General features: G+C 37.1%; 1 protein-coding gene across 3 annotated transcripts; it reads right to left on the reverse strand.

Moving 5' to 3' along the window:
- Positions 1 to 439: 439 nt before the first annotated feature.
- Positions 440 to 26950, reverse strand: LOC145493908 (uncharacterized). Of its 3 annotated transcripts, XM_081473392.1 has the most exons (19): positions 26194 to 26950; positions 24517 to 24612; positions 23020 to 23139; positions 22281 to 22379; positions 17575 to 17691; positions 13616 to 13697; positions 12678 to 12716; positions 11992 to 12100; positions 11772 to 11836; positions 9457 to 9584; positions 8731 to 8812; positions 7767 to 8125; positions 6658 to 7303; positions 5973 to 6063; positions 5241 to 5351; positions 4637 to 4707; positions 4287 to 4368; positions 3017 to 3072; positions 440 to 1524 (listed from the first exon to the last, which is right to left on the reverse strand). In XM_081473392.1, exons 1-18 carry the CDS (start codon positions 26509 to 26511, stop codon positions 3039 to 3041), a joined length of 2649 nt encoding a protein of 882 aa, XP_081329518.1. In that variant the 5' UTR covers positions 26512 to 26950; the 3' UTR covers positions 440 to 1524; positions 3017 to 3038. The 3 variants fall into 3 exon arrangements, with proteins under 3 accessions (XP_081329518.1, XP_081329519.1, XP_081329521.1); XM_081473393.1 differs by lacking the exon at positions 3017 to 3072; XM_081473395.1 differs by lacking the exons at positions 22281 to 22379; positions 23020 to 23139; positions 24517 to 24612; positions 26194 to 26950 and adding exons at positions 20324 to 20412; positions 20528 to 20567.
- Between the last annotated feature and the right edge of the window lie 698 nt (positions 26951 to 27648).

Genomic DNA, 27648 nt, shown 5'->3' on the forward strand with positions numbered 1-27648 from the left:
ATTCAAAGTACCAGTGTTAAAGGCTAGTCACGAAATCTCTCCATGGTCACACAATCTTTCCATGGTCATGGACACACACTTTCAATTCCTACGTACACACGTTAATAATCAAGAGAAACTACGTTACGTACTGGTCTATTTAAGAGGCTAAACAAGCGCGGAAGAACATCACAACGTAAAAATATCACTAACATTTGCCTACACCAGGAGCCCATCACTGTGAGCTCCTGCCCATACTGCAAGCAGTCCCTTTCATCCCTACAGCATCGTAGATAAATTACACAGCGGGCATGTCTTGCTTGACAATCCCAGGGAAAGAATTTTATTTAATTCGACGTTGCGACGCAGGCTTACGGTTAAAGACTCATCATCTATTCAACATTTTTTTCATAAGTCTCCTCCCTTAGAACTGTAAATTAATTTAACCCTCCTCCCCCCCCCCCCCCTCCCAGCATAAATGGTATTGATTTACTTTTTAGTTACATCCTTTCAATGAAGATTGTTAATGGCTCTTTTGTACTCTAAGTATACATTGATATTGGACTTTTTGTCCTATTGGAGTTGCGATTTTCGGCTACTTCGAGCAATAAATATGGGCGCAAAGATGATAACTTAACAGCTTGTAATGACAGTAAACCCGAAACTCTAAGACATCCTCACCCCACCCACACAAAAAGACCTGAATGCAAAAGAAGCGAACCCTGACGGCTTCAATACTTGGTTCTAAGTCCTGAACTCTCTTTCCCCATTCCAAGAAAAGCCCGATTATCAACCTACATGAAGAGTTATCGCTTTAGCACGAAAGCATATTTAGAGGTCAACTTAGTCAACTTAAGCATCTTTAGAGGTCACCTTTGGGTGATAAGATGCTTACGGTAACGTCCTCATTTTATCAAACACGCAACTATGACACAACAACTTTCTAAGGTGCCTTTTCTAACCGGTTTCCAATGGTGTAACCCTAACAAAGCGAAACAACATAATTAAGAAAACGCCGAGAACGCGCGGGCGCTTGAAAGACCGTTTTTGGGTTTGAAGCTGGATGGTTTCTACATTTACGTTGTGGCCAAACGAGGAGAACTGGGGCGAGTCAAAAAGTTGGCCCAACTGGTGATTGCTAACACTAAGGGAAGGGACAGCGGGTCGAGTGACAATTACAGTTTTGTTTTTCAATTTTACTGTTTCTTTCATCATCCTCCCCTCCCCACTAAAACAAAACTAGCCCCATAATACTCGCACACGCGCACTCACTCTCGTCTCAGGCCCTCTATTTTTCTGTAATGAGCTCTTCTCCACTATTTGGTACAACACTTTCAGTTCATAAAGTCAGTCATTAACAGCACAGAGCATCTACTCTTACCTTTGTTTACATATAGTTTCACTTTTAAGTTTAATTTGAAGGCATTAATTTCTATCTACGAACGATATGAAAGAAGGAATTGAGTGGTTAGGTCGTTTCCGTGAGAGAATCTGTAACAAGTCGTTGTTCTTCTTTGTCAGACCTCGGTGTCTCCAACATATTCTCTGTTAAGATAAACATGTTTTTTTATAGGTAAATGTCTTATGTGCTAATGAAAAGCTAAGCTTTATCTCACGCATATCAAATGATTAGTTTTAAAAGTCATATTTACAAAACAAAACAAAACAAAATTTCAAACTGCTTCGACATACTTATAGGCGCATGTGAACTGTGCCAGTGAAAAGGGATTGACGTATTTTTATTACCCCTGCAAAGTCCCTACTAAAACGACGCGTACGACTTGAAAAAAGGGATTTCCTCGTAAAAGAAATCTCGCAAATGAGGGAATCAAATTTGTTTTACAAATTAAGTTTCTTTCAACATTGATGATCCTAGCAGTACGCAGGATGGATGACCTAGCTCGACACTAGTCTCCCTGTAGCTCGCACGGGAAGTCATAGGTTCCACTTCCATCGGACTCTCTAACTTTTTCTTTGTCCCACGCTCGTAGCAAACGAGTTTACATCTTTCTCATCTAATTTCTTGTAAATAAAATGCTGGTAACATGTAAAACGAGTATCCTTTGGTGGCATCATGTAAAATGAAAAAGAGCCCGGCACAGCTGACAAGAGCCTACATGAATGTTTTTAAAGAGAATTTCGAATCTTATCTTAACTTAAGTTAGGTTAGAGTCGAGTTAATTTATCAGTTTTGTTTAAGTTTAATTTTATATCTTAATTTAGGCAACTTGCATTTTTCAATAAAATACCATAGTTTACTTTTTAACAAAAAATCGTTGATTTATCTGACTATTGTGATAAAACACTTGGACATGAAACATGTGATTATTTAAAATAATATACTGGTATACAGTTGAACCCCGCGATAGCGAACTCAGGGAAACAACAAAAAAATACTTCGAGACAGCCGAGAATAAATGACTGAAAAAGCATATCCAAGGCTGGGGCGGAGACGGTATTTTCGAAAAGGGGGTTCGAGACACGGACCGCCAAAGCCGGTCCCCTGAGAGGGGGTCCAGCAGCATCATACCACAGGAAATTTTTAAAATTGAGGTCCTTGGAAATGGGATTTCTGGCATTCTGAGGCCAAGTAAGCGTGTTATAATGTTAACCCCCCTACATCCACCCCAGCAAGGGAAAATGATTTGGGTTCGAAATAGCGGGGAGTTCGAGATAGAGGTTCAACTATACATATAAATGTTATCTTTTTTTTTTTATTTAAACTCTAAGTTAAGTAATGTTAAAGGTGATCCCCTGGTTCAAAACTTTCTGCTTTCAATCATTTCATAATTTAAGTTACTTGACAGCAGGAAACGTTTGCCCTGTGAAGGGTTTCCTTAAAAATTCATTGAAGCATTGACTAGCCTCGTCCAGGCGTTCAGTTAGTTGCCCCAACTAACTAAACTCCTGGAAGAGGCTTGACGTAAAGCAGAAAATTTTGAGCAGGAAATAGGCGGGTTAATTCATTGTTAGCTATGCAAAAGCTTAGAAAAGTGTTAAAAGTTGTTAGTTTACAAGGATATTAAGGCAAGCCTACCTCTGTACCTTATACCTTCACCTCATTTATGGCCAACAAATTGCGGCATTTTTTGACTGGATTATGGAAGAGCAGAAAAAGACATTAGTTCTAAGTTCAAAGCGTTTAGATCAGTTCTAGGACGCGCAGCAGTGCAAGGAGCCTGGTAATCAGTCAGTCCTATCACGTGATACCTTTGTCGTATGTCACCAGTTAGTCATGTGCTGGTCATGTGCTCACTGCGGACTCTGGAACTGAGTGGTATTGGTTTAGTATCGCTTTGAAGTTTTTACAACTTAGTTTACGTTTAGGTAGCCTGCAGAACAGGCGGATTAGCGGGGAAGAGAGCGAAACGCGATACACGAGCGTGTATCACGTTTAGCTCTCTGCTCCGCTAATCCGCCTGTTCTGCAGGCTAACTTTTAGGTCATAAACAGTCTTTCGATTCATAAACTCTTAAGGACAAAGTGACGGGGGAGGGGAGGGGAGAGGGGAGGACAAGAGACGAAAATGTAGAGGTGGTGAGAAGGAAGGGGAGGAGAGGGTAGAGGAGAACAAGGGATGGGAGAGAAAGGACGACATGGACGGCTGGATAAACGATCAAAAGACTGTTTTCAAGTTGCATGCTTTACTTAGAGCTGCATTTAGATATTTAACCTAGACGTCAACCGTTCAATTCAGTCATGGTAAAACTAAACTCACGTAAATTCAACTACTCAAAATAATTATTGGGACTTTTTGATAAATTTAAAAATGTTTAGGAGAGGATAGCTACATAAAGCTTCCGTTAAATTATCCATTCATTTAATTGTTTATACACCTAACAAATTCGAAAGAAAATTTAGTGAAAGTTCTTGTTAGTGTCACTTTTCAACTTCCAAAAAGCCCTGGATATTAAGCAGGAATGTTTTTTTTTGTTTACAAAATAACACACAATAAATCAAATTCTGGGAAGTACTGTTTGCCACAGGAAGTATGAAAAGCATGTCTGGAATTTGGGGCATTAAGTACAATCAGTGTGATATTTAATGACCAATTTAACACAATTATATGACACTAGCTCAAGTTTACTCCTCGATACACTTAAATGTGACAAACTCGTAGTGAGAAAAAAACAAGCAAAAAGCAATACTGATGCTTAGTGCAATAAAATAGACTTAACTCAGCCGTGACACAGTTCATTCAAGTATGGGGAAGATAAACTCGAATTAAGAAGACGTCCTCGCAAAAAAAAATTGGCTTAATTTTCAAACTGCGTCATGTGACCTAGTAGCTTATACAATGTACTTACATGTCAAGGTGTTTAACTGCATCACTTGTGCACATGGCTGTGGTCTCGTAATGGCAATTCCTGTGTGTCACCAATTTACATTCTGAAAGAAAGATTAACACAAAAGGACTGAAGCGTGTTTTCGTGACGGATTAGTGTGGACGGTAGGCGTAACCGTAGAAATAAAGCTGCGTTTTCAAATATCTCCGGCTTAGTGTGGACGGGGCCAGAAAGAATGAACTTACATTCTTTTTCGTTTTCTACCAACTTACTTTCCCTTCTTTTTTGAAAACGTAGACGTGACTTGGGTATAGGTTAGGAAGTCTACCTGACGAATGGCTGTCCAGTGGATAGCGTTGACTATTTATTACCTCTACACTGATAGCCTTGTTTTCCGATTTTTCCTTTGATTGCTTTCCTGCATACACCGCATTCTGGAGGGCTATTCGAAGAAACAAAGAGGAATACAATTAAAACAAGCAGTAAAGGAAAGGACAAATACTTCAATCCCTGTTCAAGGTGGTTCTAGCTTTTCTGTCTGTGGATGAAACCCTAGTATAAGACCATTCAAATGAAAGCAATTGAGCAGTACTTTCGTGTGGTACTGTTTATTATGCTGTGCAAGGTGGGTCTAACTTTTACGTCTGTGGATGAAACCCTAGTGTGCGACTATTCAAATGAAAGCACATATGGTAGTGCTTATTGTGCTATACAACGTTTCTCTAACTATTAAGTCTCTGGACGAAATCCAAATTCAAATGAGAGTTACTGCTACTTATTTTTGAAATATTCCTGTAAGAAAATTGGTAGTTTTCGACATTTCAAATTTTAGTAGTATCAATGAAACAAATGCCATCCTGTGTATCAATTTCACAGGTTCAAACACCCAACCTGTTAACACTGTTGATTTGGAGATGAAATGTTTTCCAGTACAGGATTGTACTCCAAAAAAAAAAAAGGAAAATTAATATTTACCTTCCAGAGAAGTGGACTGCTGTGAAAATGTGATCATTGTAGATGTGCAGCTTGTTGCCTCCTTTCTCGTAAGCTTGTCTTTTGGCCATGACAGGTGGAATGTGTGAATATCTACGAAGAAAAGTGTTATATGTCTAGAAGAGTTTCACGGAATGAAGAAGAATTAAGGTCCACGTTAAGCCACTTGATGAGTGTGATAAAACGTGTCTGTATTTGACTTAAACAATTTGAAAACAGTCTGTTCTCAGCCCGTTTTTGGAGGACCAAGGAAGCACTTTCGTTCCTCAAGTTTCAATTTGAAACTTTCTGTCCTTCATTGTCCATAATCCTAAGAAATGAACGAACGAACAGACCAACAAGTCATTAAGTGACCGAGAGACAAGTACAAATGAACGAACAGAAGAGAAAACGAACGAACGAACGAATGAACGAGCGTGCGTGAGCGCGAACCAAAGAACGACCCACCGACCAACCAAATGAACAAACGAACAAGCGTGCGATTAAACTAACGACAAACGCACAAGCGAACGAACGAACGAACTAACGAACGAACTAACAAACGAAAAAACGAAAGAACGAACAAGCCTACGAGTGACCTAACAACAAACGCACGAGCGAACGAACGAAAGCTCGGACACAGGAACAAAAGATTTCTGTCTAGATTTCCTAGGAAAGCCTTACAACTCATGGCAAACAAGGAGGAACTAAAAACGGATAAGGTTGTGTTCTTACTTCTTCTTGCCGTTGTGCACTGACTCAATAACCAATGTAGAGTACGGATTGGGTGAGTAGCTGAGAAGTGAAGACTGACTGGTTGATTTACCTGCACAAAAAAAAAGAGAAAAATGCTACGTCCTTTCTCGTTATGGAAGAAAAAGTGAGTTAATACTGCCGATCAGGATGGTCAATTAGATCCCCGTTAACATGGTTGCCAGAGGTCTTGAGCACTATTTAAAATTCCCTACCTTTTTCCGGACTTTTCCCTGGTAAAAATCAAATTTTCCTGACTAAATAAATACAAAATGTCAGATCCAGTAGCAGCTTCTGGTCTCAACTTATAGCCGTCCTTTTCGCCCATTCATGAAGACTCATAAGTTTTCGACACATTTTCCTTATTCATTAAGGAAAAATATCGCTGAGATCAACGTGAACCCAAATGTTTCGCTCAGCCCTAAATGGTATTAAATCAGCAGTGTTAAGCTATTTCAATTTTCCCTGACTCAAAATAAAATTCTCTGACTTTTCCCTGATCTTGAACAACTTTGTCCCTGACTATTTCCTGACCTGTGGCAACCATGTTGAACCCTGTTCCCCCCAAAATGCACTACTTCCTCCCCTCCCCGCCCCCCCCCCGCCCCCCCTAAACTGATCAGCTATGAATACGACCACACCCAAAACATCGTATAAGGATACTTACGTAAGTTGGAGGGGTCTGGGACGGGCAGATCCCCTGCATGATAAGAGTGTCTGATTGGATCATCCCTAGACAGGACATTTTCTTCGTCCTTGTCTGTCCCGCTCCTATCTGCGGCGCTCATGCTTACTGGTCTTTTCCTAAAAAGATTAAACGATCTACGCAGCTTAGGTTTTGTGTTCAGTTCTGAAGCTTGCTCCAGCATCTCTTCCTGTTCTTGTGTTTTCTCAGTTTCTGGTTCGTTTGTGACTTCCTGTTCTTGTGTATCTTCTTTCTCATCCTCGTTTACACTTTCTTTCTTGTCTTCTTCTTCTTCTGCAATTTCCTCTTTCTCAACTTCTTCTTGCGTTTCTTTGTTTTCTCCTTCTGGTTCTTCACTTGCCACAACTTTCTCTTCATCCTTAATAGCTTTCTTATCAGTTTGTTTTCTTTTAAATAACCTAAAAGACCTTCGCGTCTTAGGCTTCGTTTCAGCGACTTCTTCTTGTTCTTTTGTTCTCTCACTTTCGTCTTCTTTTTCTTCTTGATTCTCTTCCTCTTTCTTATCTTCCTCTTGAGGTTCCTCTTGGGGTTCTTCTCGAGTTTCCTCTCGAGGTTCCTCTTCTGTTTCTTTCTTCTCAATCTCCACCTCAGTAACATCAGGTGTTTCCTGTCAAAACCATAAAACTAACAATGTACTGTATGTATGGACATATTTTATTACTCCCGCCTGCCCACATAAAGTTTTCTATCACTAAGTGCATAATTAAATAAACACACTAAACACAACAAATATATATTATCGCAGTACGCAATTGTTTGGCCACACTTTTGAGTCATTTTTCAAATCTATGGGCTGGTTCCTCAGAGCGGGATTAATGATTAATTTTGTATAGTGATCCACTTGTGTTTCCAAAACTCCGTAGAAACACGTACATGTAACACGTTTTCCTTTTCTTGAATTCAGTAGAGTCGAGCCTCTCTTTACGGATATCTCAACAATACTGACACCCCTACATTACGAACAGTTCACTCTGCCTCAGAGAATCAAGGGTTCAAAGATTCTCTATCTCTATCACATGGACACCCAGCTCTGTCCCTCTGTTATCCTTATTTTAAGGGTTCGACTGTACCTCGATAGGCATTTTAACCGGTTCCTCAACAGGTTCTTCTATCTCCACCTTCTCGTGAGATGGCCCAGCTTCTGGTGTTGCTATGACAGCAATTGGTGCAGGCGGTTCCTTGGGTGATTCAGGCTCGGCATGTTGTTCATCAGTGCTATCTCCATTGTGATGATATTCAGCAGGCTTAGGTCTTTCTTCGTTTGCTTCATAAGCTTCGATCTCCATGGCCAGTTCATCCAGACTTGACTCTATGTAGCGCTTACGAACTGGAATGTGTCCGTTTAACTCCACACCAGGTTCCTCACCGTTCATGAAAACCGAGGCTGCCTCTTCTGATGGGGTGCTCTGGGCACTAGGTCCCTCAGGATCTGATACACAAGTAATAAGACATATTTTGTTCATGTTCTGTGACAACTCCTTATCATCTTATTGACGTTTTTTTTTTATAAATGGGTACAAGTGCGCCATTAGTGCAAGTTGACAAATTGATGGGGAGGACTGAGGATTGAGATGGGGGGAGGGGTGAGCGGGTGGACGATGTAACCTACGATGGGCTTGTATTTAAACCCAAAAAGAGCACAGATCCACGCAAGTAAGTAAAACTGATTGTACTGTATTAGAACTAATGAGATATTAGGTTTTGTTCGTAGAGTCAATACCTAAAAACCTTGTGCTGTAACTGAACTATGGAAAGTATGCATTACTTGCAAAAATTTCGGACGATTTTCATTTGGACAAAAAGTGTCCTAAAATAAAATCTTCCGAAATTTTCAAGCCTCCAAAATATTTACAGTACAGTATAAAACTTTGAAGTAGCTCCAAAGCTCTTACTTTCCTTCATGCCAGGCTTTATGGGGCGAACTCTTATTGAGACCCTGCTTGAGGTATGTTAAGAAAGTCCAAAAATTCTTATTTACTTGGACATTTAAAAAGGTCCGAAAAGATTTCAAGTAAAGACGAGAAGGGCACCTACCACTCGACAGTCTTTTTCGCTCAAACCCGCTAACAAGAGGCAGTGTGGCATCAATAACTTTTCCATCCTTATCAAAAGTGAACTGCAAAAGAGAAGGATAACAATACATGTATTGTTTTAGCTGGATTCAACAAACTGGGCAGGAAAAAAAAAAGCAAGCCAGATCAAGATTAGTTCATAGACGCACACTAACCGTCGTACACAATCTGGAAAATTTGCGTAAAAAAAAAAAAAAAACATTTACCCTTTGTAAGCCATTTTTTTTCTTTTTTTGCTTCGACGAAGGGTTAACGCTGGAAACACTAGTTAATTTAACTCTATGAAATTCAACTTTTTCTTAATTTTGTAATCTAGTTATTAATAAAAATGTTTAATTAGATCTTGACAGACTGGTCCGCCTAGACTAGCACTAGCTATCCACAGGCCAGTCAAACTGTAAAAATGTAAAATGGACGAAAATAAAGATGTTGTTGTTGTTGTTGATAAAAATCAGCTTAGTGATTCACTTTCCCATCGATACACTGCCCGGTAAGCTGGTTAGAAATAGAGCAAAAATAGACGCTCTAAAATTCACAGCCACCTTCTGTGACCCTCTTTAGAGAATGATTTACAAGAAAACTACGAATGGTAAAACAAATAACGTCTGCTTGATCCTCGAGGCAAATATTAGAAAACTCTACGTGTTGTAGACAAGAACATTATATAATTAACATGAATTGTCCTAACCTCTAAGGTGATGTCTCCTTTAGAATGTTCACTCTTTGATGACTTGGGCAGAACAGGGAGGATCAGACGGCAGGTCTGGTCTCTGTTTACAGTTGACAGAGGCACAATCACCTGACCAAGGTAGTCATCTATGAAGAGAATGTTTTAAACACTCAATTGAATATACAAAGCGTTTTCACAAGGTCATTCTATGTCAAGTACTGAGCTCATCACTAAAAAGATCATATTAAGGACATAGAATCATAGGTTTGCAATGCGTGCAGAGAGGGCCATGCATGCATGAAGGGAAGGTACAATGTACTGGAACGTAACTGTTTCCGGATTACACAGTTCAAACGGGGGGTAGAGGTTAAATCATTTTCAGATAGCTACGCGGTTTTATGCGGACATTTGAGAAAGTCTTTTAATCGTAAATTATTGTCAAACGAAGTAAATTTTCTTTATTACACGTCAAATATATTTGTCAAAGTGTGTTGACGTTTTCACACCGTTTCACCGGTCATACGTTGTGTGAAACCCAAATCCCTTGTACCCCATAGTGTTTCTTATTTCCCCTCTTTGGCGGTGCTTATGGAAAAGACCTTTTCACGGTTTTCGACGCCATCTTGATGGGTAGGCAAAGCGGTCAGAAATTACAGTGTTTGTATGGGAAATAAGCCAACTAACCTTTTCGAAAATTGAATTTTACACAATTTGTGAATCGCAACGTTAAAATACTACGAAGAAGATTGAATTCACCACGTTTCAAGGATGTAGCTTGGCTAGAAGACGCTCAGTTAATTTTTCTAATTTTCCATACATTTGTCTGTATATTTGGCTGGGTAGACGCGGTTCGCGGGAAATGAAAAGAAATACAGACAAATGTATGGGAAATTAAAAATTAACTGAGCGTCTTCTGGCCAAGCTACATCTTTCAAACATGGTGAATACAACCTGCTACCTGGTATGGCAAAGTTGCGATTCATAAGCTGTGCAAAATAAATATTTAACAAAAGTTATTTGCCATCCGATTCCTTTACAAACACTGTAATTTCTGACTACTTTGCCTACCCGGCAAGATGGCGTCGAAAACCGTGATAAGGCCTTTTAGGGTTACCAGATGTGTGAAAACATTATCCCTTTGTGTTTCAGGGACGCACCTTGACAGATATTTTTAGTAGTGTTTTCAAGGAAATTTAATGTTTGTACTCAGGCTTGATTAGTCTAGTGACATTTTTTAAAAGATTTTAATTATGCTACTCAGTAAGTTTACAGTCATTTCAAACAGTATTTTATCTGAATGTTTAGCCTTACTTATAAGTTTGTACAAGTTGTAGAAAAAGTTTAAGTGCTTTTTATTCACCTTGCTCTTCTGTAAGCTCATTGTCGCCCATATGACAGTTAGAATCTGTTTAAAGACATTTAATATCATAAAACCCTAAAAGGTTTATTTCGAACAAAGGTTGTAAACCAAAAGATTTTTTTAACAAAATTTAAAAAAAGACCTACATGAAAAACTGTTTAGCAGGTGAGCTTTAGTGAAAGGTTTAATGCAAATGATGTTCATGAAAAATGTTCTTTAATGATTAAAATAAGACTTTAAATGTTTATGAATGAAAACAAAAGGAAAAAAAATGCACTTAATGAATGTACTGGTTTTATGATTACATCTAATTTTATATTGGAGATTTTTAAGATCACTAAAAAAATGTGCATAACTGATGATGAAAATGTGACATGTATAGGAATATATTTATTTTATTCCAGTCTTTTTTTAATGGTAATTTAACATACAGAATGCAATGTTTTTAATGTTAAAAATGCTGTCAGTTACATGCATCTTTAATGAAACAGGCAAGTTAAAACTATTTTCAAGGCACAATGCACAAGTTAAAATTATTTACAAGTGCACTAACCATGAGGTCACCACGCCTCCCATAAATTACTCTTAAACATACTGATAAGCCGGCCTGTACACCTAACCATTACTACACTAGCTATACCAATCAACCACATAAATCAAGAAAAAATAAAATTCAGGTAATGGCCCGCTCCTTCCATGAGATGTGCCTGCAGAGGATCATGGTATCCATCTAGTTGTAATCATCACCTTGGAATGGATATTTGCTTTGATGAATACAACTACCATGATTCCCTGCAGGCACATCTCGTAGAGGGAGTTGGCCATTTATCAAGCTTAAAGTAATAAATTTATAAGTATAGAAGTTTTAAAATTACAAAGTTAACTAATTTATCCATCAAAAGCAACATACATTCATGACAAAATTGAAAGTTACATTTCACACAACTCACAGAACTCCAAAATGTTAACTCACCTTTCTCAGTTTTTTCATAGTTGTATATGTCAATTGTGATGTCTTTGGTTTTTGGATTGATATCACTGAAGAGAACACAAAAACATTATTGTCAGCAAAAGTTGATGATTTGTAAAAAATCACAAATTTGAATTATAATTACAGTGGTACATGTACACATTAATAAATTCTTCAGTCAGTAGTTAACACCAGTTTAATGATTCAAGAGCGACAGACTTACAAAGTGAAGTATTCATTCCAGAATGGACTGTCATTATCTCGCACCATGCTGGTTCTCTTGCGCTGTAATGGACTTCTGGTTGATACAATACAGTATGGACTGATGGGTCCTGGCAGATATCAAACATGGCATGTAAGCAGGGGTTTCATGAAGGGTTTGGCACCAGGCAAATTTACCACCTGTGAGGACAATTTTGCCCAGCTGGGTTGACCATCTGGGGGAAAGGTTTTCTTGCAAAGAAGTTCAGATCAAATAGTTTTGCCTGCCTGTGAAAACTAGCTGAAAATGCTAATGAAACCCCCTGTGTAAGAATTATTTTTAAAGAACAATAAATTACAAGTATCTTAAAAGTAGGATAAATTCTCTGAAGAATGCTAGCTAAGCCTAAAGAATGTGATGATACAATGGAGGCCAAATGGTTTAAGCATGTTGGACTAGTGATCACATGGTCCAAATTTGGAGGTGCTTAAGCCAAGACCATCACTGTGTTTTGTTCCTGGGCAACACAAATTTTTTCTCACATTGCCTCCCTCTATACTCATAGCTTTAACCTTGTTTCTCATTTACACTTTGCATCATGAAACATCTCAAGAGTTGCCAACACGACCAGGACTACATGTTGTTGGTTGCTGGCGCTTACAGTGAACCTTAATTATAAAGAAAAAACTAAACATCAATTCTCATACCATTTTTTTCTTTTCCACAAAGACCAGTTGCTTTTATGACTGCAAAAGAGAGAGAGAGAGAAAAAAAGCTACAATAATTATGGTACCTTAGACAAATACTTTCTTCACTTATACAGTAGAACAGATGTACAGCACAGCACCCTGAAGGTAGAAAAAACCTCCATCTCATTTCTTCCCACTTCTACATTCCACCTCTAGGTTTGACTCCAGACCCTCTAATGCAATATTATTCATTTTCTTCACTTGCATCCTTTCCTCAGAGAGCCTTGATTGCATATAACTCTTTAAAGTCCAAGCTAGATGTCTTAATTCTTCTCATAGATTGTGGTACATTTGTTTTGATCTCAGTTACGAGAATTAAGGAATACATCAAGACAGTATAAACAGTGTAGTCAGCCAGCTGTGGATGATTTTCTTTAATATCATAACTGCTGCCTGATGATAAGAAAATTAATCACTAGATAATTATTATCTAAAAGTAAACTTTTGTCATATCAACAGTCATGCATCAAAGCTATCAACGTTCATGTAAATTATATGCACAACTCAGTACAACAAAGGGGTGCGAGGTGATCAAAATTTCATGGCTAATCTATCAGACTCTGCATGGAGTGGTCTGAGTTCTGGCCATTCCAAGGGTGATCATGTTCTGTTGCTGCTCAAGACACTTATTTGTCTCAACACTTGTACCTGAGTGTAACCTTGTGATTAGACTCAATTAGCAGCCATGGTTTTGGGAGAACAGCCCAGCCTGAGAGAGCAGCTAAAATATCAAAAATAGTGCCTACATTGTGATGGGTTAGCACCTGGCTTGCCCAAAGCCATCTCTGAGTCTCCAACAGGAGCAAGACTTGACTTGGGAATAGTGATAGCAGAGCTCCGGTGGCCCAAAGGTCCGCCACGCAGAGCCCCAAACTGGCAGCTGTTTGATAACTCACCCTTGACAAGGAGTTTTCCCTCTTCTCCTACACATGACACTGATGACAAAGAATCTAGTCTTTCTTTGGAATTAGCAGAACTCTGAAAAATTAAATTGCAGGAAAATGACTTTCACTAATAAATGTTCAATACTGGGAAGTCAAATATAAGGTGGCACTTTACAAAGGCTGCCCACATAGATGAAACAATTTAAATTCACAAAATGACCCTTTAGCTAAAAAATGTTGACTGATGTAGCACAGAACAATGGAAATTGTTGTCAGTAGCAAGAGAAACCCAACACAGCTTGTGAGGGTGAATCCACGACTCTAAAGAATCCATCTACATGACGTTGTATGGGCAGCCTGGTGGCCCCATGGCTTACCGAAGGTACCTCAAAATCCAACTTACATAAATTATGTAATTAAAAAAAAAACTGTTAAATAAATCAAAATAACTTTTGATTACCAAATGTTTATGGCCTTTAAATGTAATATTCAATTTCAATTATGGCACGCTTTAACATTTTTATCGTTATTGCTGTAAATCCCATGACTTTGGAATGTTATCTTGATTAAGTATAGTGATAACATTTAACGCCCTATACTGGTGTGACAATTGTTATGCTTCCAGAACGAATTTACAGAGACAACTTCAGTTGACATTGATTCATTTAAAAGTTAGAAAGCCATCAGCTAAACGTTAAGGAAAGAAAAATAAATATTAAAAATAAATAAATTTTAAAAAGTTAAACTTTAAGGAATCTACATAGTGCCAAGACTTGAAACAACAGAGATGCAGGTATAATTTTTGTGAGAGACATTTAAGTAAATCACTTGTAGAAGTGGCATAGTGTGTATATGAAATTCAATTACTGGTAAATTCAATCCTTTTAAAGATATAATCAGCTCAATGCATGGGGCAGTAAACATCAAACAACAAATTAAGTTCAGTTTTATTGTCACATGTATCTCCATTCAATATACTGCGAAATTGAACTTCTCATGACAGCATTCACAAAACTATTAACTCGCAGACTTTTCAGCTTATTCTAAATGTATGTAAGGTTAACATTGGGATGTAACCATAATTAATTTCTATCTGCTAAACATCACACTGCTAAACTTCTTCTTGTTGTATACAAAATGTCTCTATGGAGAGGTTAAGACTAAGAAACAATTTAATATTCAAGAAGGTAAATATGAAGTCAACACCTTTAAATAATAAATAAAAATAATTGGGAAAAACTGTGAAATTTGACAAACTTAATGGTTAAAATCTGAATTTCTCACTCAAAAAATATCTTTGTCCATTTTGAGATTGCATACATGTACCTACTAACTGATATTGAATTTTAAATTTTACTGTCAGTAATAGACAGGACTGAATAAAATATTTAACCTGAAGATGATTAGGTTTATATCAAGTCTAGCACTCATATACATTGTAGCTAGTCAATGCTTGAAGACTATTTCACTGTACATTTAAACAACATGAAGAGAACTTCATACAATAAGTAAGATAAAAGAACACAGTGTGAGCACAGAGAGAAACTTATCTTACCTTTGCACGCTGCCGTCCATTCATAAACACATAAACATAGACATTGACAAAGTAGTTGTTTTCAATCTGTACATGTGAACTCTTCATTTCGAAATGTTTTTCCTCTTAAACGTTATGGTCCAAAAGACAGTTCTTGAACGAGGAGGAATATTTTGAAGCGAAAAGGTTCTCTTAAACATTACAGAGCTCTCAGAGTGAAGCTCAACAGGAAACACAAGAGTCAAAGTTATTATTGTTGTGAGCCTGAATTCAGCTGGCTACAAGACATTATTATTCAAAATCATGATGAAACTCTAAGCTTGAATTAAATATTGCGAGTTTAAAAGTAAGTCGATGAATATTTATGACATTAAAAACAGAATGCCAGCTACTTGTGTCTTTTTCTCAGAGTAATGTACAAATCTCCCTCCATTTTAAGTACAATATACAAAGCCACACTCCAGCCTAGTCAACCATTGAAGAAGACAGTTCCTTAAATTAATTATTTATGTGAAAAGAATTTGCATGACAACACTTCAGCAGGTGTCAGTTTTATTGAATTCAAAGAAGAAATAAATTTCTCAAAGATTAAATTCAACATAAGTTCCAGTTTTGTCAAACAATGCTACATTTTTATTGATTAATACTCCAAGTCAACCCAAGTCAACCTAAGTAAACCATAGTCAAGAAAACATTAAAGAAATTGTTACTTCTTTTTCAACAAAAAAAGAGTCCGCTGAATGCTATAATTTAAATATAAACTAAGACAGGAGTTTTCACCGTCAGAGAACATCTGCTTTTTATATACTTAATTTGAAAGCTTCAAGCCTAGGGTATCATAAATTATGCCTGAAAATCAACACAATACTTTCTTCAATGGATGTTTACAAATATGCATATTTTATTGTCTGTTTGATGACTTGAGTTAAAATATTAGGGTTGGCTGTTCATGAAGAAGGAAAAAACTTGTCTTTTTGACCAACCAGCTTATCAAGTGCAGAGTTGGTTTTCTACAATGTAGTGTGAAGTGAGAGGAGTATAATACTACAAAGCTGTAAATTTCATTAACTGCAAAATTGTCAGTCCATTGCAGGTTAGCCTGCAGCCTTTTGCCAGGTGGTCCTATACTACATGTAAGCCTTTGGCTTCACTTGAATGTTGTTTATGTCGGAAGGAGGCACTGCAGAAAACAAAATGTGTTGTGCCCAAGAATACCCGTTTAAACTTGGCCATAGTAGAATCATGCTTGTATTAAACAAAAGGCCATTGTGCCTCCCTCAAAAAAAAACTGAACTGTCCCATTGCATTAATATAAATGAAGAGAAAGACCATATTCTGCACAAGGTCTACACCTGCATACATGTAGATACTATTAAAAACTCTTTGAGTGACAATAAACAACTAAATTCTTCAGGAGTTCCATTTAGGGCCGGGTACCGGACAAATTGACAGGCTGTGGGGACGATTATGCCTGCCTAGTTTGACCATCTAGAGGAACGCTTTTCTTGTAAAGATGTTCACCTCAAAAACTTTTGCACACCTGTGGAAGCCAGTTGTCCTCCTGCTGAAAATGTCAATGAAAACCGATTCTCATCCACTTTGTTTCTTACATTTTCCGTAATTTGGATTTTCTAAAATGATCAAATTTTTGATTCTCTTTACTTGCATAATTGAAAATGTGATACACTGTACTTGTGGTAAGGAGAAATAAGGGAGTGAGTCACTTTTGGAGATTACCACAACAAAGTGCTTGACTAAATTAATTATGTTTAAACAAATTTCTAGTCAGAATTTTTAAAATAATTATTATTATAATAAACTTTTACTATAATTTATGATAAGATACCCTTTTACATCTAATAGTAATAATTAATTTATAGCATGTTCTCAGCCGATTTTGGCACCACCTATTGTACTTAGCTCAGTCCAGCTGTACTACATGTATGCTTGTGGCCCAAATACATTGTTAGTAATAACAACCCTTTCATTCATAAGCTCAAAAAATCAAAATCTCCGCGTCCTCTATCCTGGTTGAATTGGAATTTAGAGATGCTGGTTTTTGTGGAGGAATGAAAACCAGAGAACCCGGAGAAAAACCCTCAGAGCACCAACAACAAACTCAACCTACCTAATATGGCACCCTGCCAGCATAGAACCACTGTGCCATCCCTGTTCTTCCCAGGATAAGCAGAGGCTTGCCTAATTATCAAATTAACACAATAGTACGCAGGGGTTTCATTAGGGGCTGGGTACTGGGCAAATTGACCAGCTGTGAAGACAATTTTGTCCCCCTCTGGTTTGACCATCTAGAGGAAACTTTTTCTTATAAAGAAGTTCAGTTCAAAAAGTTTTTGCCGCCTTCTGAAAACATTTATTTAATGAAACCCCTGCGAATTGAATTTTTTAATTGCTGACAGAAATAAAAATGTCAACTTACTGCATCTGAATTTAGCCGGTCCCTGGATGAGGCTTCTGACAGAGGTATATTAGTGATGGTTTTACAAATTACTTCCTTGACTTTCTCTTGAACCTCACCAGCATCTACTTGACTCTCCTTAAAGCAAAAATTTACAAAACTTTTCTCACTTATTTCTTACTAACCATAAATAACAACACGAATGAACATGTGAAAGAAAGACAGCTATTTTGTTCTACAGAAAAAAAAATTATGTCTGCTTATTGAAGCTAATATCTTTAAATCTTTTTGTAAAAAAAAAGCTTAATTTAATACCAATTGTAACTGACCCCTCTGTAATAGTGATAAAGTAATTATTGCAAGTTGCATGTAATCAGATTGGGGCTGGAGCCGGCTGGAGCAAGACAACCTACATGAGAGCTTTAGGTGGGACCATTCCCTTTTTCAAAGGGGGGGGGGGGGGGGAAGGGGGTTTGGGCAATTTTCTGGTGCAGGAAATGTTTTCCTCACCTTTCAGTTGTGCATGATTTTTTTGGGTAGGTGATAACTAGTCCGAGCAAGATTTGTTTCAACATTAAAAATAGGACCTGGATAATAGACAGCACTTGCTTGAATTTTTTTTTCCATGGCCCCCATTGCACGGTTTCACTGTGCAGGAAGTTTTTTTTTTTTTTTCAGAAATTGTCCAGCCCCCCCCCCCCCCTCCCTCAAGAAGTAATGGTCCATCCCTTTCGTTTATCCTTATGTTCATATGTAAGACAATGCTCGCTCACTCACTCACTCACTCACTCACTCATGCCCATTATGCCTTGGTAGCATGTAGGACAGCATCTAAGAAAACACTGGGGGAAATATAGGGCAGGTTTTTTTTTATGAATTGAACACTACCTATAAAATTTACAGCACACAAACAAACACCCCCTCCCCACCCCACCTCCCCCAAGCAGTCATCCAAGATCTTGGAGTTGACATGGGTTTTCAATGATTGCATGTAACTCAGACATCAGCTGTCAATGTTCCCTGGACAACCAGGTAAAGGAAGGTAAAGGAACAAAGCCCATATGGCTTGCACCACAATTAGGGGTTTCATTAAGGGCCGGACACTGGGCTAATTGACTGGCCGTGAGAATGGTTTTGCCCAGCTGGTTTGACCATCTACATATAGGCACAGTCTTGCAGCGAGTTTGATCCTTTCTTACATCCACCTGGTCAATAACAACCACCTCATCCTTACAGTTATTATCCGCATCTTGTTTTTAAACTATTGTAATTAATTAGATTTAACTATAATTTTTAACTATAAGTAATTATTAGATTTTATTGTAATTTTTATCAAATTTAAGATTTTCTGTCACCATTCTTACTAGCTTCTAGGGTTGCGCCTTGCATGGGTAACTTTATTTTCCCCTTCGCGCAATTCCTATTGGTCCTTTTCTTCTTTTAATTATATTGTAATTTTGTGACAGTTACTCGTTCACCACACGAGTGATATTTTCCCCACCAAAAAATGAATTATGTTCAAAATAGATTTAAGCCAACATGCTCATAGTACTGATTAGTACAGATTTTATTAACACTCCCCAAGGGAGCTTTCCAGACCTGATACTTCTCAGTACTAATACTACTACTAGTACTAATACTACCCATGATAACTAGACAGTAATTTTTGCTGTTTGCTGGAGCTTATGGAGAACCCTGGCAGAGGAAAGTTTTTCTCATAAAGGAGTTCAGTTCAAAATGTTTTGCCCAACTGTTGAAACCAGTTGCTCTCCTGCTGAAAACAGTAATGAAACCCCAGCCTGCTAGCTATGCATGGTGTACTTGAAGATGAGAGGACTAATAACACATGATTTAAGGTGAGTCTGAAGGTAAGAGACAACCAGCGACTGTCACTAGGCAACCGACCCTGCCAACCAAAGCTGCTGGCTCTCAGCAGTGGTGATGTGGACAATCAAGACCCTCACATTCTGCTTAAGTACACACCTGCTGCTAACTCTCAGGCTAACCGCTTGGAGAAAAACACTCACCACAAACTCCCGATGTGTTATCCAATGCTTTCTCCTCAGTTAACTCATGATGCCAAATTGTACTTATAAAAAAACTTTGTTTTATCTCTAGCCCAAAGGACAAACTCTAAATTCCATTCCTTGTGAACCTAAGTAATGCCTGAGAGTATCAACTTGAGCACTTCCACCTAAGACTGTGCTTTGTCTTGTGTACTGTACATACACATAACTGTCATGTTGTGAATCCATTAGCATGGTTTACTTCATGGCCTCGCAGTTTAACAAGATAATTTTTGTTCACAGCCACTACCAGCACAGTCAACCATGTTTCAAAATATATACAGTCAGGTAATTTTTACAATTTTTATCAGCAATGTGGTATACACTGTAGTTTGAGGTATAATTTGAGTGTACATAGCACAGACAAATTGATACCACACGATAATACATGTATGCTAACAAGAAAAGTAACGAAACGTAGATAACGATGACCATTTAATAGTGCTACAGTATAATACCAAACTCAACAATGTTGTTAAGCTCACTTTCAAGCTTTGAATGTCAATGTACAACAATAACATGTACATGTAGATCACAAAATAACAAAAATTTTAAAAGTGTGAATGTCTGATCAGTTAGCTTAGCATGGCAACAAAGCTAGCTTTATCTTTAATCAAGGTGTAAAGAAATTGCTACAAGTACCTGCTGCAGGCAAGAATGGGGTGTGTGTGAGTAGTGCTGGACACAACATATTAACTACTTACCCCATTCAAATCTGAAGGATCTGCTGATGTTTTAATGACACACTGAAGTTTTGATTCCTCACTTTGTTCTAAAACATCATTTGCAATCCCTGATTCAAACCACAACACAGTCATTTAACAACTGAACCCTTCATAACCAGCCACAGCAACCAGTAAATTGATGTACAACACAAACCCTTCATCTCAACCGCAGGATTTTTTTACCTTGCTTTGAAGAATCTTGCCCCATGTTGGGATAAGAAAAACCTGCTGTTAAGCCCACACTATTGCAAGGAATCCAGGATGATAAATATCTCTTGTGGTTCAAATGAAACTGGCAGTTTTTGTCAAAGTTGAATAATTAATTAACTACTACATGTAGCTTTCCAACTCTCTCAAGGATGACTAGTGTAATGTCAGAACAATGTTTACTGGAATGAAGACAAGAGGCAAGGGCCTGGGGAACAGTTGGCATTCCAAGATAATAACATCACCATGCATTTTATAACAAGGTCGATAAATTGAGAGTCTTGTCGAGGGCAACAGAAGTAGGTGAAGACAGTACACACTTGTGTCATCTGTCTATATCACTCCATTTTGTACCAATATGGACCTTGTAAAAGAACGTCACCAAAGGATAAAATACGACTGTTTTTTTCCTTGTTAATACCTGACATCTAAAATTAATATTTGGTGAAAACCTCTTTCAGTTGGTCCCGCAAGAAAAATTATTGATAGCTTTAAAACATATCATTTCCAGAAGTGACTGAAACCTAATTTCTCCACACAAAGTTAATACAGTGTCATGCACACAGGTGAGGAGAAGAAAGAAATTTGTCAACTAAAGAATGTTGCTCTGATCTACCACCAAACTCCCTAAACTATCACTATAAAGAAATGTATGCCAAAACATTAGGGAGAATGGTTCTTTTAAACAGACACAGGTTTAAACTCTGCCAAGTTTTAAGACAATATTGATGGTGGAAAATTGACAGAGAAGAATAGATTCTACAGGTGGATGGCAGGTACTTGTAGCCCAGCCAAAAAAAAGACAAACAGCTGGTTAGCATGCAAGGGATATATTTTAGAGATATAAATTCTTTTGGAAAAACGTTTACCTGTATTTCAGTGATAATGACGTAAATAAAACAATAATTGTAATATATAATTGACTAATCTTGTCGTAAGTATAGTAACTGGCAAAGACACCATTTAACAATTTTGAAAAGAAATGGAATACATACAACTGTAGGAAAACTCCATATTAAGTAGAGGTATTTAATATTAATAAAACAATGCATAATGAAAAGTTGACTTTGAAAATAACATGAGATTCTCAGATAGAAAGCAACTCCAGAATTTAATGATACATGTACATGACATTTATTATGTAGGCCACACATATAACATGCAATTCAAAAAAATAATTTTTTACAGTTGGTGTTAGCCTTGAGATTTTTCACTAATTTCAAAATTTTCCTCAGATGTTTAATTCACAAAGTTGTTTTCAGTACAGTTAATTAATATGCAATTACTGTAACGCAAGTTATGTACAATCAAGTAAATAGAGAAATGAAGCATTATATGGTAGTGCTTGTGGTTTTGAAAGCCAACAACATGTAAATTATATATTGATTCCCTAAAAATATTTTCTTTTAACTTAAAATCAGCACAAGGTCTACATAAATGTACATGTATGCTACATCTGGATATGCGTAATGTAGTATTGGTGTACATGAACATGCAAATGTTCTGGTTTAATTTTGTATTTTTCTATTTTTCTATTTATAATAAGTTTTTTTTAAGTCTCCTTCCAGATTATGATAATGAATATAATTATTGCATGAGTCAAAGAAATCAACCTTTCCATCCAGTATAATTCAAAATTGCCAGCGTGATAATTGAATAAGATGTAAACCACAACATTTACAGGTACAGGTACAGGTACACATCTAATGTGTTCAAATATTGTTGTTACCTCTGCAAGACATTTAGTTGACAAGGCAATCTCTGGAACACCAATGAACTGAACGCTTACTTCCAGTCTTGAAGGAGAAGTGCTTAACTTGAGAGCTACCTTGAATAAGAACCAGAACACAACTTGATTAGCAACCAATGAAAACCACTGCATTAGCCTCTTCTAGGGGTCCAGTTGTAAGTTGAAGTGTAGTGGGAAAAATGGCAGACAAAAAATAAGGGGAAGTGCAGCGCACCAAGCATCTTGTACCAAGACTCTCGCCATTTTTTTGCTCTGCCTTTTTTTCATGCTGCACTTCAACTAACTGAATACCTGGAGGAAGCTACAAATTCACAGGAAAAGGAGGCCTGGCTCTCAGTGAGATTGCCTTGTAGAGAAAAAAATATATTTATTTGCCAAAATTATTCAAAATATTCATAGAAACTTTGCACAGAAATTTTGACAATTAACAACTCATGTACAGGGGTCCCTTAGACATTTTCAGCAAAAAGGCAGCTGGTTTTCACAGACAGGCAAAACTGTTCAAGAAAAACTATAGCAAAAAAACTTTCCTCAAACCTGTTAATTTATCCAACCCTTACCAAAACCTCTGTTGGTGAAAATTAGTTCTATTTTCTAGTTCTACCATTCTACCAAGTGCTAAATTCTCAAACCTTACATTAACAGATCTTTACACATACATGTACTACTATAATGACAATTGGCAAAAGAGTATTTAAATTTTAGTCCATGTTTTTACCTCTCCAGTTAGTCTGACCACGCGCACTTCCATGTTAGTAGTTTTTGATCCATTACCAGTCAGATTAAGAACACGAACTAAGAAACCAAGATCTGCTGACTCCACATGAAAAGTGATGCACTGTTGTTATATTGAAATAAATGAATTTAATAATCACATAATTATGAGCGGTTTTCAATTGAGTGTCAAAAGTATTATTAGACAATTACTTTGGCATGGGTTTTACTATTATTTGATATTGGCTGACGAGTAGTCTAATTGGTAAGTAATTGGTTTGGTTTGGTTTTACAATACTCAATTGAAAACCACTGTCTTGCAAGACATACACACTGTACATTAAAATTAATAATGTGTTGCCCAATAAATAAGGCTGCATAATATTTCTTCACATTAAACATGTACATGTACATGTACTGCAGATCTGAGACTAGAAACCAGACAATATTAGCTATTGGTTAGTCAGTAATAACCAATTGATGAATATTTAAAATACTGCATGGTACATTATTTCATCAAACTTTGTTTTTTTTTAATTTTTGTTTCATTTTAATTGTTGTTGTTGTTGTTGTTTGTTGTTTTTTTGCATTTTACAATTTTAAAATAATAAATTAAGCGATCTGGTGAATGAAAAAGCATAGTAACATAGCTAGAAAATATGCATGGCTGTGGGTATTTCTTTTATAAGAGTCGTAACTAATGAAGAACACTCGAATGAGTTCTGATTGGCTCAGAGTTGAGTGGTTCAAGATGTACAGTAGACCATATTGTTTTCCAAACGATTTGTAAAAGTGTTGTTTCATGATTAAATGTTGCGTTATTTAAACAGTTTTGTTCTTCATTAATATTCATATTTTCGATTATCCGGACCCTCGATTATCCAGACTATTTTGTCTAGTTTCAATGGATAATCGAGGTTTGACTGTACTGGTATTCTAATGCAAATGCTGTAATCTGATTGGCTGAGCCACTGCACATGATCAGCCATTAGTGTGCAGGCTGGCTTGGTGTGGTCGACAAAATTGCAATGTTTCCTCATTTCTCCAAAGTTTTGAAAGGACATTTAGAAACAAATGAATAAACAAAATTCCTTAGAAGACTAAAAGGGGGGCATTTACGGTTTCTTGAATTAAAAAAGCTTGAAACTGGTTAGCACATGTACACAACTGCAAATGTAAAATTGAAAATTAATTCAGTCCACACGATCGCAAATTCTCTTAAGCATGAAGTTTAATACTAAGACTAGAAAAAATTGGAGTTGTTATTTGAAGGAAATTTCAGTTAGAATTCTACTAAAACAATTAGATTATTCGCTCTCAATCTCGATTATTCAGCCTCATCAACTATCACCTCACTGAAATCTTCAGCTCATAATCTAATTGTTACATAGGCTCAAAAATACAACAATCCCCCTGTTATTCTAATATGGCAGTTTTTGCACCCTGGGGATGTACAGCTGCTTACATAGCTGTGGATACCAGCAGCTTGTCATTGACTCACCTGCATGTTGCCGCTAACACACAAACAGTAGACGCTTGTGAGTTTAGGCGGTAGGCAGCCTGGACTAAGACCATCTATTATAATCCTCTGATCTTTCTAAACCAGAAAACAAAAAACAGCATAATAATTTCAACAAACAGCAATGAGCTTAAAATTTACATGTATATTAGTTGATACAAGCTTGAGCAAACAAAAGTGAGTTTTCTTGATATCCATGTACTAGTTATTGACTTAGCGGCATATTAACATTTTCGGGCAGTTTTTGATGTTGAATGCTTTTTCAAATTTTTGGTTTATTGTTTTCCATGGAAATATCAAATGAATAAATTACATATATACAACCTTCAACCTATAATGTATTTCCAAAGCAGGTGTAAATATTTTCATTTCAATCAGATTAAGGGAGACTGGTGAAAAGGTAATTTAAATTGCTCGGTATGATCCAGAAAAAAACTGTATCGAGACACCTTAATTTGTATAAAGTACTGTTAACTTTATTGTGATTTCATGCTCTTCAATATGATCCCTTGCCCAGGAGGACAATACTGTCACCTTTTTACTGATTTTACTCTTTTCCAATTTTTCCATTTAAACAAAACATACATGTAAGCTGCGCCACTCAATTTGTCATGCCAAATTTAGTAAACGTGTGAGGTTTCACAAGAATCTGCACACTCATTAAAGCATGGCACCCCAAACTTGCTAAGTTTTACAAAGAAATATATGCCAGGGGTTATATTCACTGAATTCGGCATGATAAATTGATCTATGGAGCTGTTGTTTTTGTTTGTATGAAAGATATGAAAAATTGTTGATATTGCATGACATCAGTAAAAAGGTCCATTTCTTAACTTAATATGTGTGACCCTACCCAAGAGGAAATTTGGCAGCACCCCTACCAAGAGGTGGCCAATCGTCAAGTGCACATCCACAGTATTCAGCTACTGTAAATAGGTGATTGACTTGGCCTTCATTAGTGCTATCAATCTTGTAACCACCTAGAGCCTGTTCAATAACATTCTGCGTCGAAAACCATGATAAGGTCTATTTACATTTATCTCCATCTATTTATATTTGCATAGGTAATTGTATAAATGCGAGTGCAATTATGTATTTACACTACGAGTGACATTTGCAAATTCTCTCAAAATTGCACAAGCCTTTAGGCAAGTGCAATTTGAAAGAATTTTCAAACATCCCAAGTAGTGTAAATCCTTATTATTATTGCTCAAGCCTTCATATGATTACTCATTATATGATTGACAAAGTCACGAAAGCACACATTAATTTGCACAGCAGTACAAAATAAAAATTAAAGATAAATTCGCCTGCTTTCAGCCAATCACAATAAAGTAATTTTTTCAGTTCTATAATATTTAATCATAAATTAATTAATTTCCCCCTCTTTTGCTTAGCTGTTTTAAGGAGAAGAACATTAATTATTCATTATACTTGTAGGTTGCATTGCATATATATTTAGACAGAAGTTACAAGTAGTTGAAATGATTGCAATCAAGTCTATTCACATCAAAAACATAATATGTTAACTCATAAATATTACGGCTAGACAATTTGCGTGTTCAAGCGTGTAGGGAAAATAATATTAGGAGTGAATATAGGCTTACCTTTAAAATTGCAGGATATTAAAAAATAAACAACACCACTATCGAACCTTACCTTTCTATCTTTTTGAAGTTGTTTGTTTAATGCTCTTATCCATAACTTCACAATGTTCGGAGTGCGATCTTTGCCTTCAGCATGAAGATAAAACCAAGCTAGTGTTGAATTCACCCATTCGCATGGTTCGATTGTCACAGCTCTATTATCCTTCGTAAACGTTCTACTCTTTCGGCCGGACTGATCATCTTCGTCGCTATCTTTACTCTTAAAAGGCCTTCGAAGAAACAGAACCACTAAGAACAGAAGTAAGAGATGAAGAAGACCAACGTATACCTTAACAGGCAAGGACAAGTCCTGTACGACCATCACCGCCATCACAAAAAAGTTTAAATTTAGACAGTTATAAATACATGTATTTTTGACAGTGAAGATCAAGACAGTCGTGAAGGTAATCCAACACGCAGCTACCCATGGAAATCGAGACAGCTAATTCGACTAATCCTGTCAAATAGCCACGGAAACTAAAGACGCCATGAAAATACTTTCGAGAGCGAAGGTCGCGTCGCGAAGGTATCTGTCTGCTGGCTTGGCGGGAAGGTGAATGGCGGAAACAACTGACGAACTCTGTTTCACGTGCAGTCTGCCACGAGATATTTTGTAATTTAAATCCTTTGCAGTCTTTTGTTCATACACTGTTTGATTCAAATGCTAATGTGCCATGATCTTTCATGAATATTCCAGAAAATTATCCTGAAACACAGACGGTCGACCTCCAGAAGGTCAATTTTAACTGTCCTAATCGCTCTTTACAGCTCCACACTTAATGCGTGAGTCATCAATACGTGATGCTTTAGAAGGAACTTTTCTTCTTTTGACTACGTATTTCAAGCACAGTTTGGATGGACTGAATTCGAGAATTCAAGAGGAAAACATGAATCGAAAGAACTTTCGAACGCCGGTTTCGAACTCTCTCTCACCTTTGCAATTACAAAATGAAAGTGAGGAGATTGGACACTAATGTGTCAACTTGAAATAATTAGAGCGGAATGGACTTCAGAACAGAAAGGACTTTGTTCTGTAAAGTTTTCATGTGTGAATCAGTCTCCAAACACTTAGAAAGCGCTTGAAGGGTAAAATAAATCAGAAAGTACAAAGCTGGTATTAATTTATTTAGGAGGAGTGTTTTAACCTGGATTTCCGGTCTTAACTTTTATGATTTGCTACATTCCTAGACCAAGTTGTAATTCAACGATTATTACCAAGGCGTTTTCATGGATAAACGATCAACTTGATCACTTTCGGAATTTTAAACTAAGGCCCCGCCTACAATACGCCTGAGCAAACGTTTCCGAAAAGCTCAGTTTTCAAAAAGTTTTTAGTCCACACTAAAAGCTACTAACTGATGCAAGGCCGGAGTTTTCAAATTCCTCCGGTTTAAAGAGAGTGTCAATGAGGTTTAACCCGATCAGTATAAAATAAGGCCAGAGAGGCCAGAGAAATCACATTGCTATC

The sequence above is a fragment of the Orbicella franksi genome, chromosome 7 (genome assembly GCF_964199315.1).
Source record: "Orbicella franksi chromosome 7, jaOrbFran1.1, whole genome shotgun sequence".
In the NCBI taxonomy this organism is placed as follows: domain Eukaryota; kingdom Metazoa; phylum Cnidaria; class Anthozoa; order Scleractinia; family Merulinidae; genus Orbicella; species Orbicella franksi.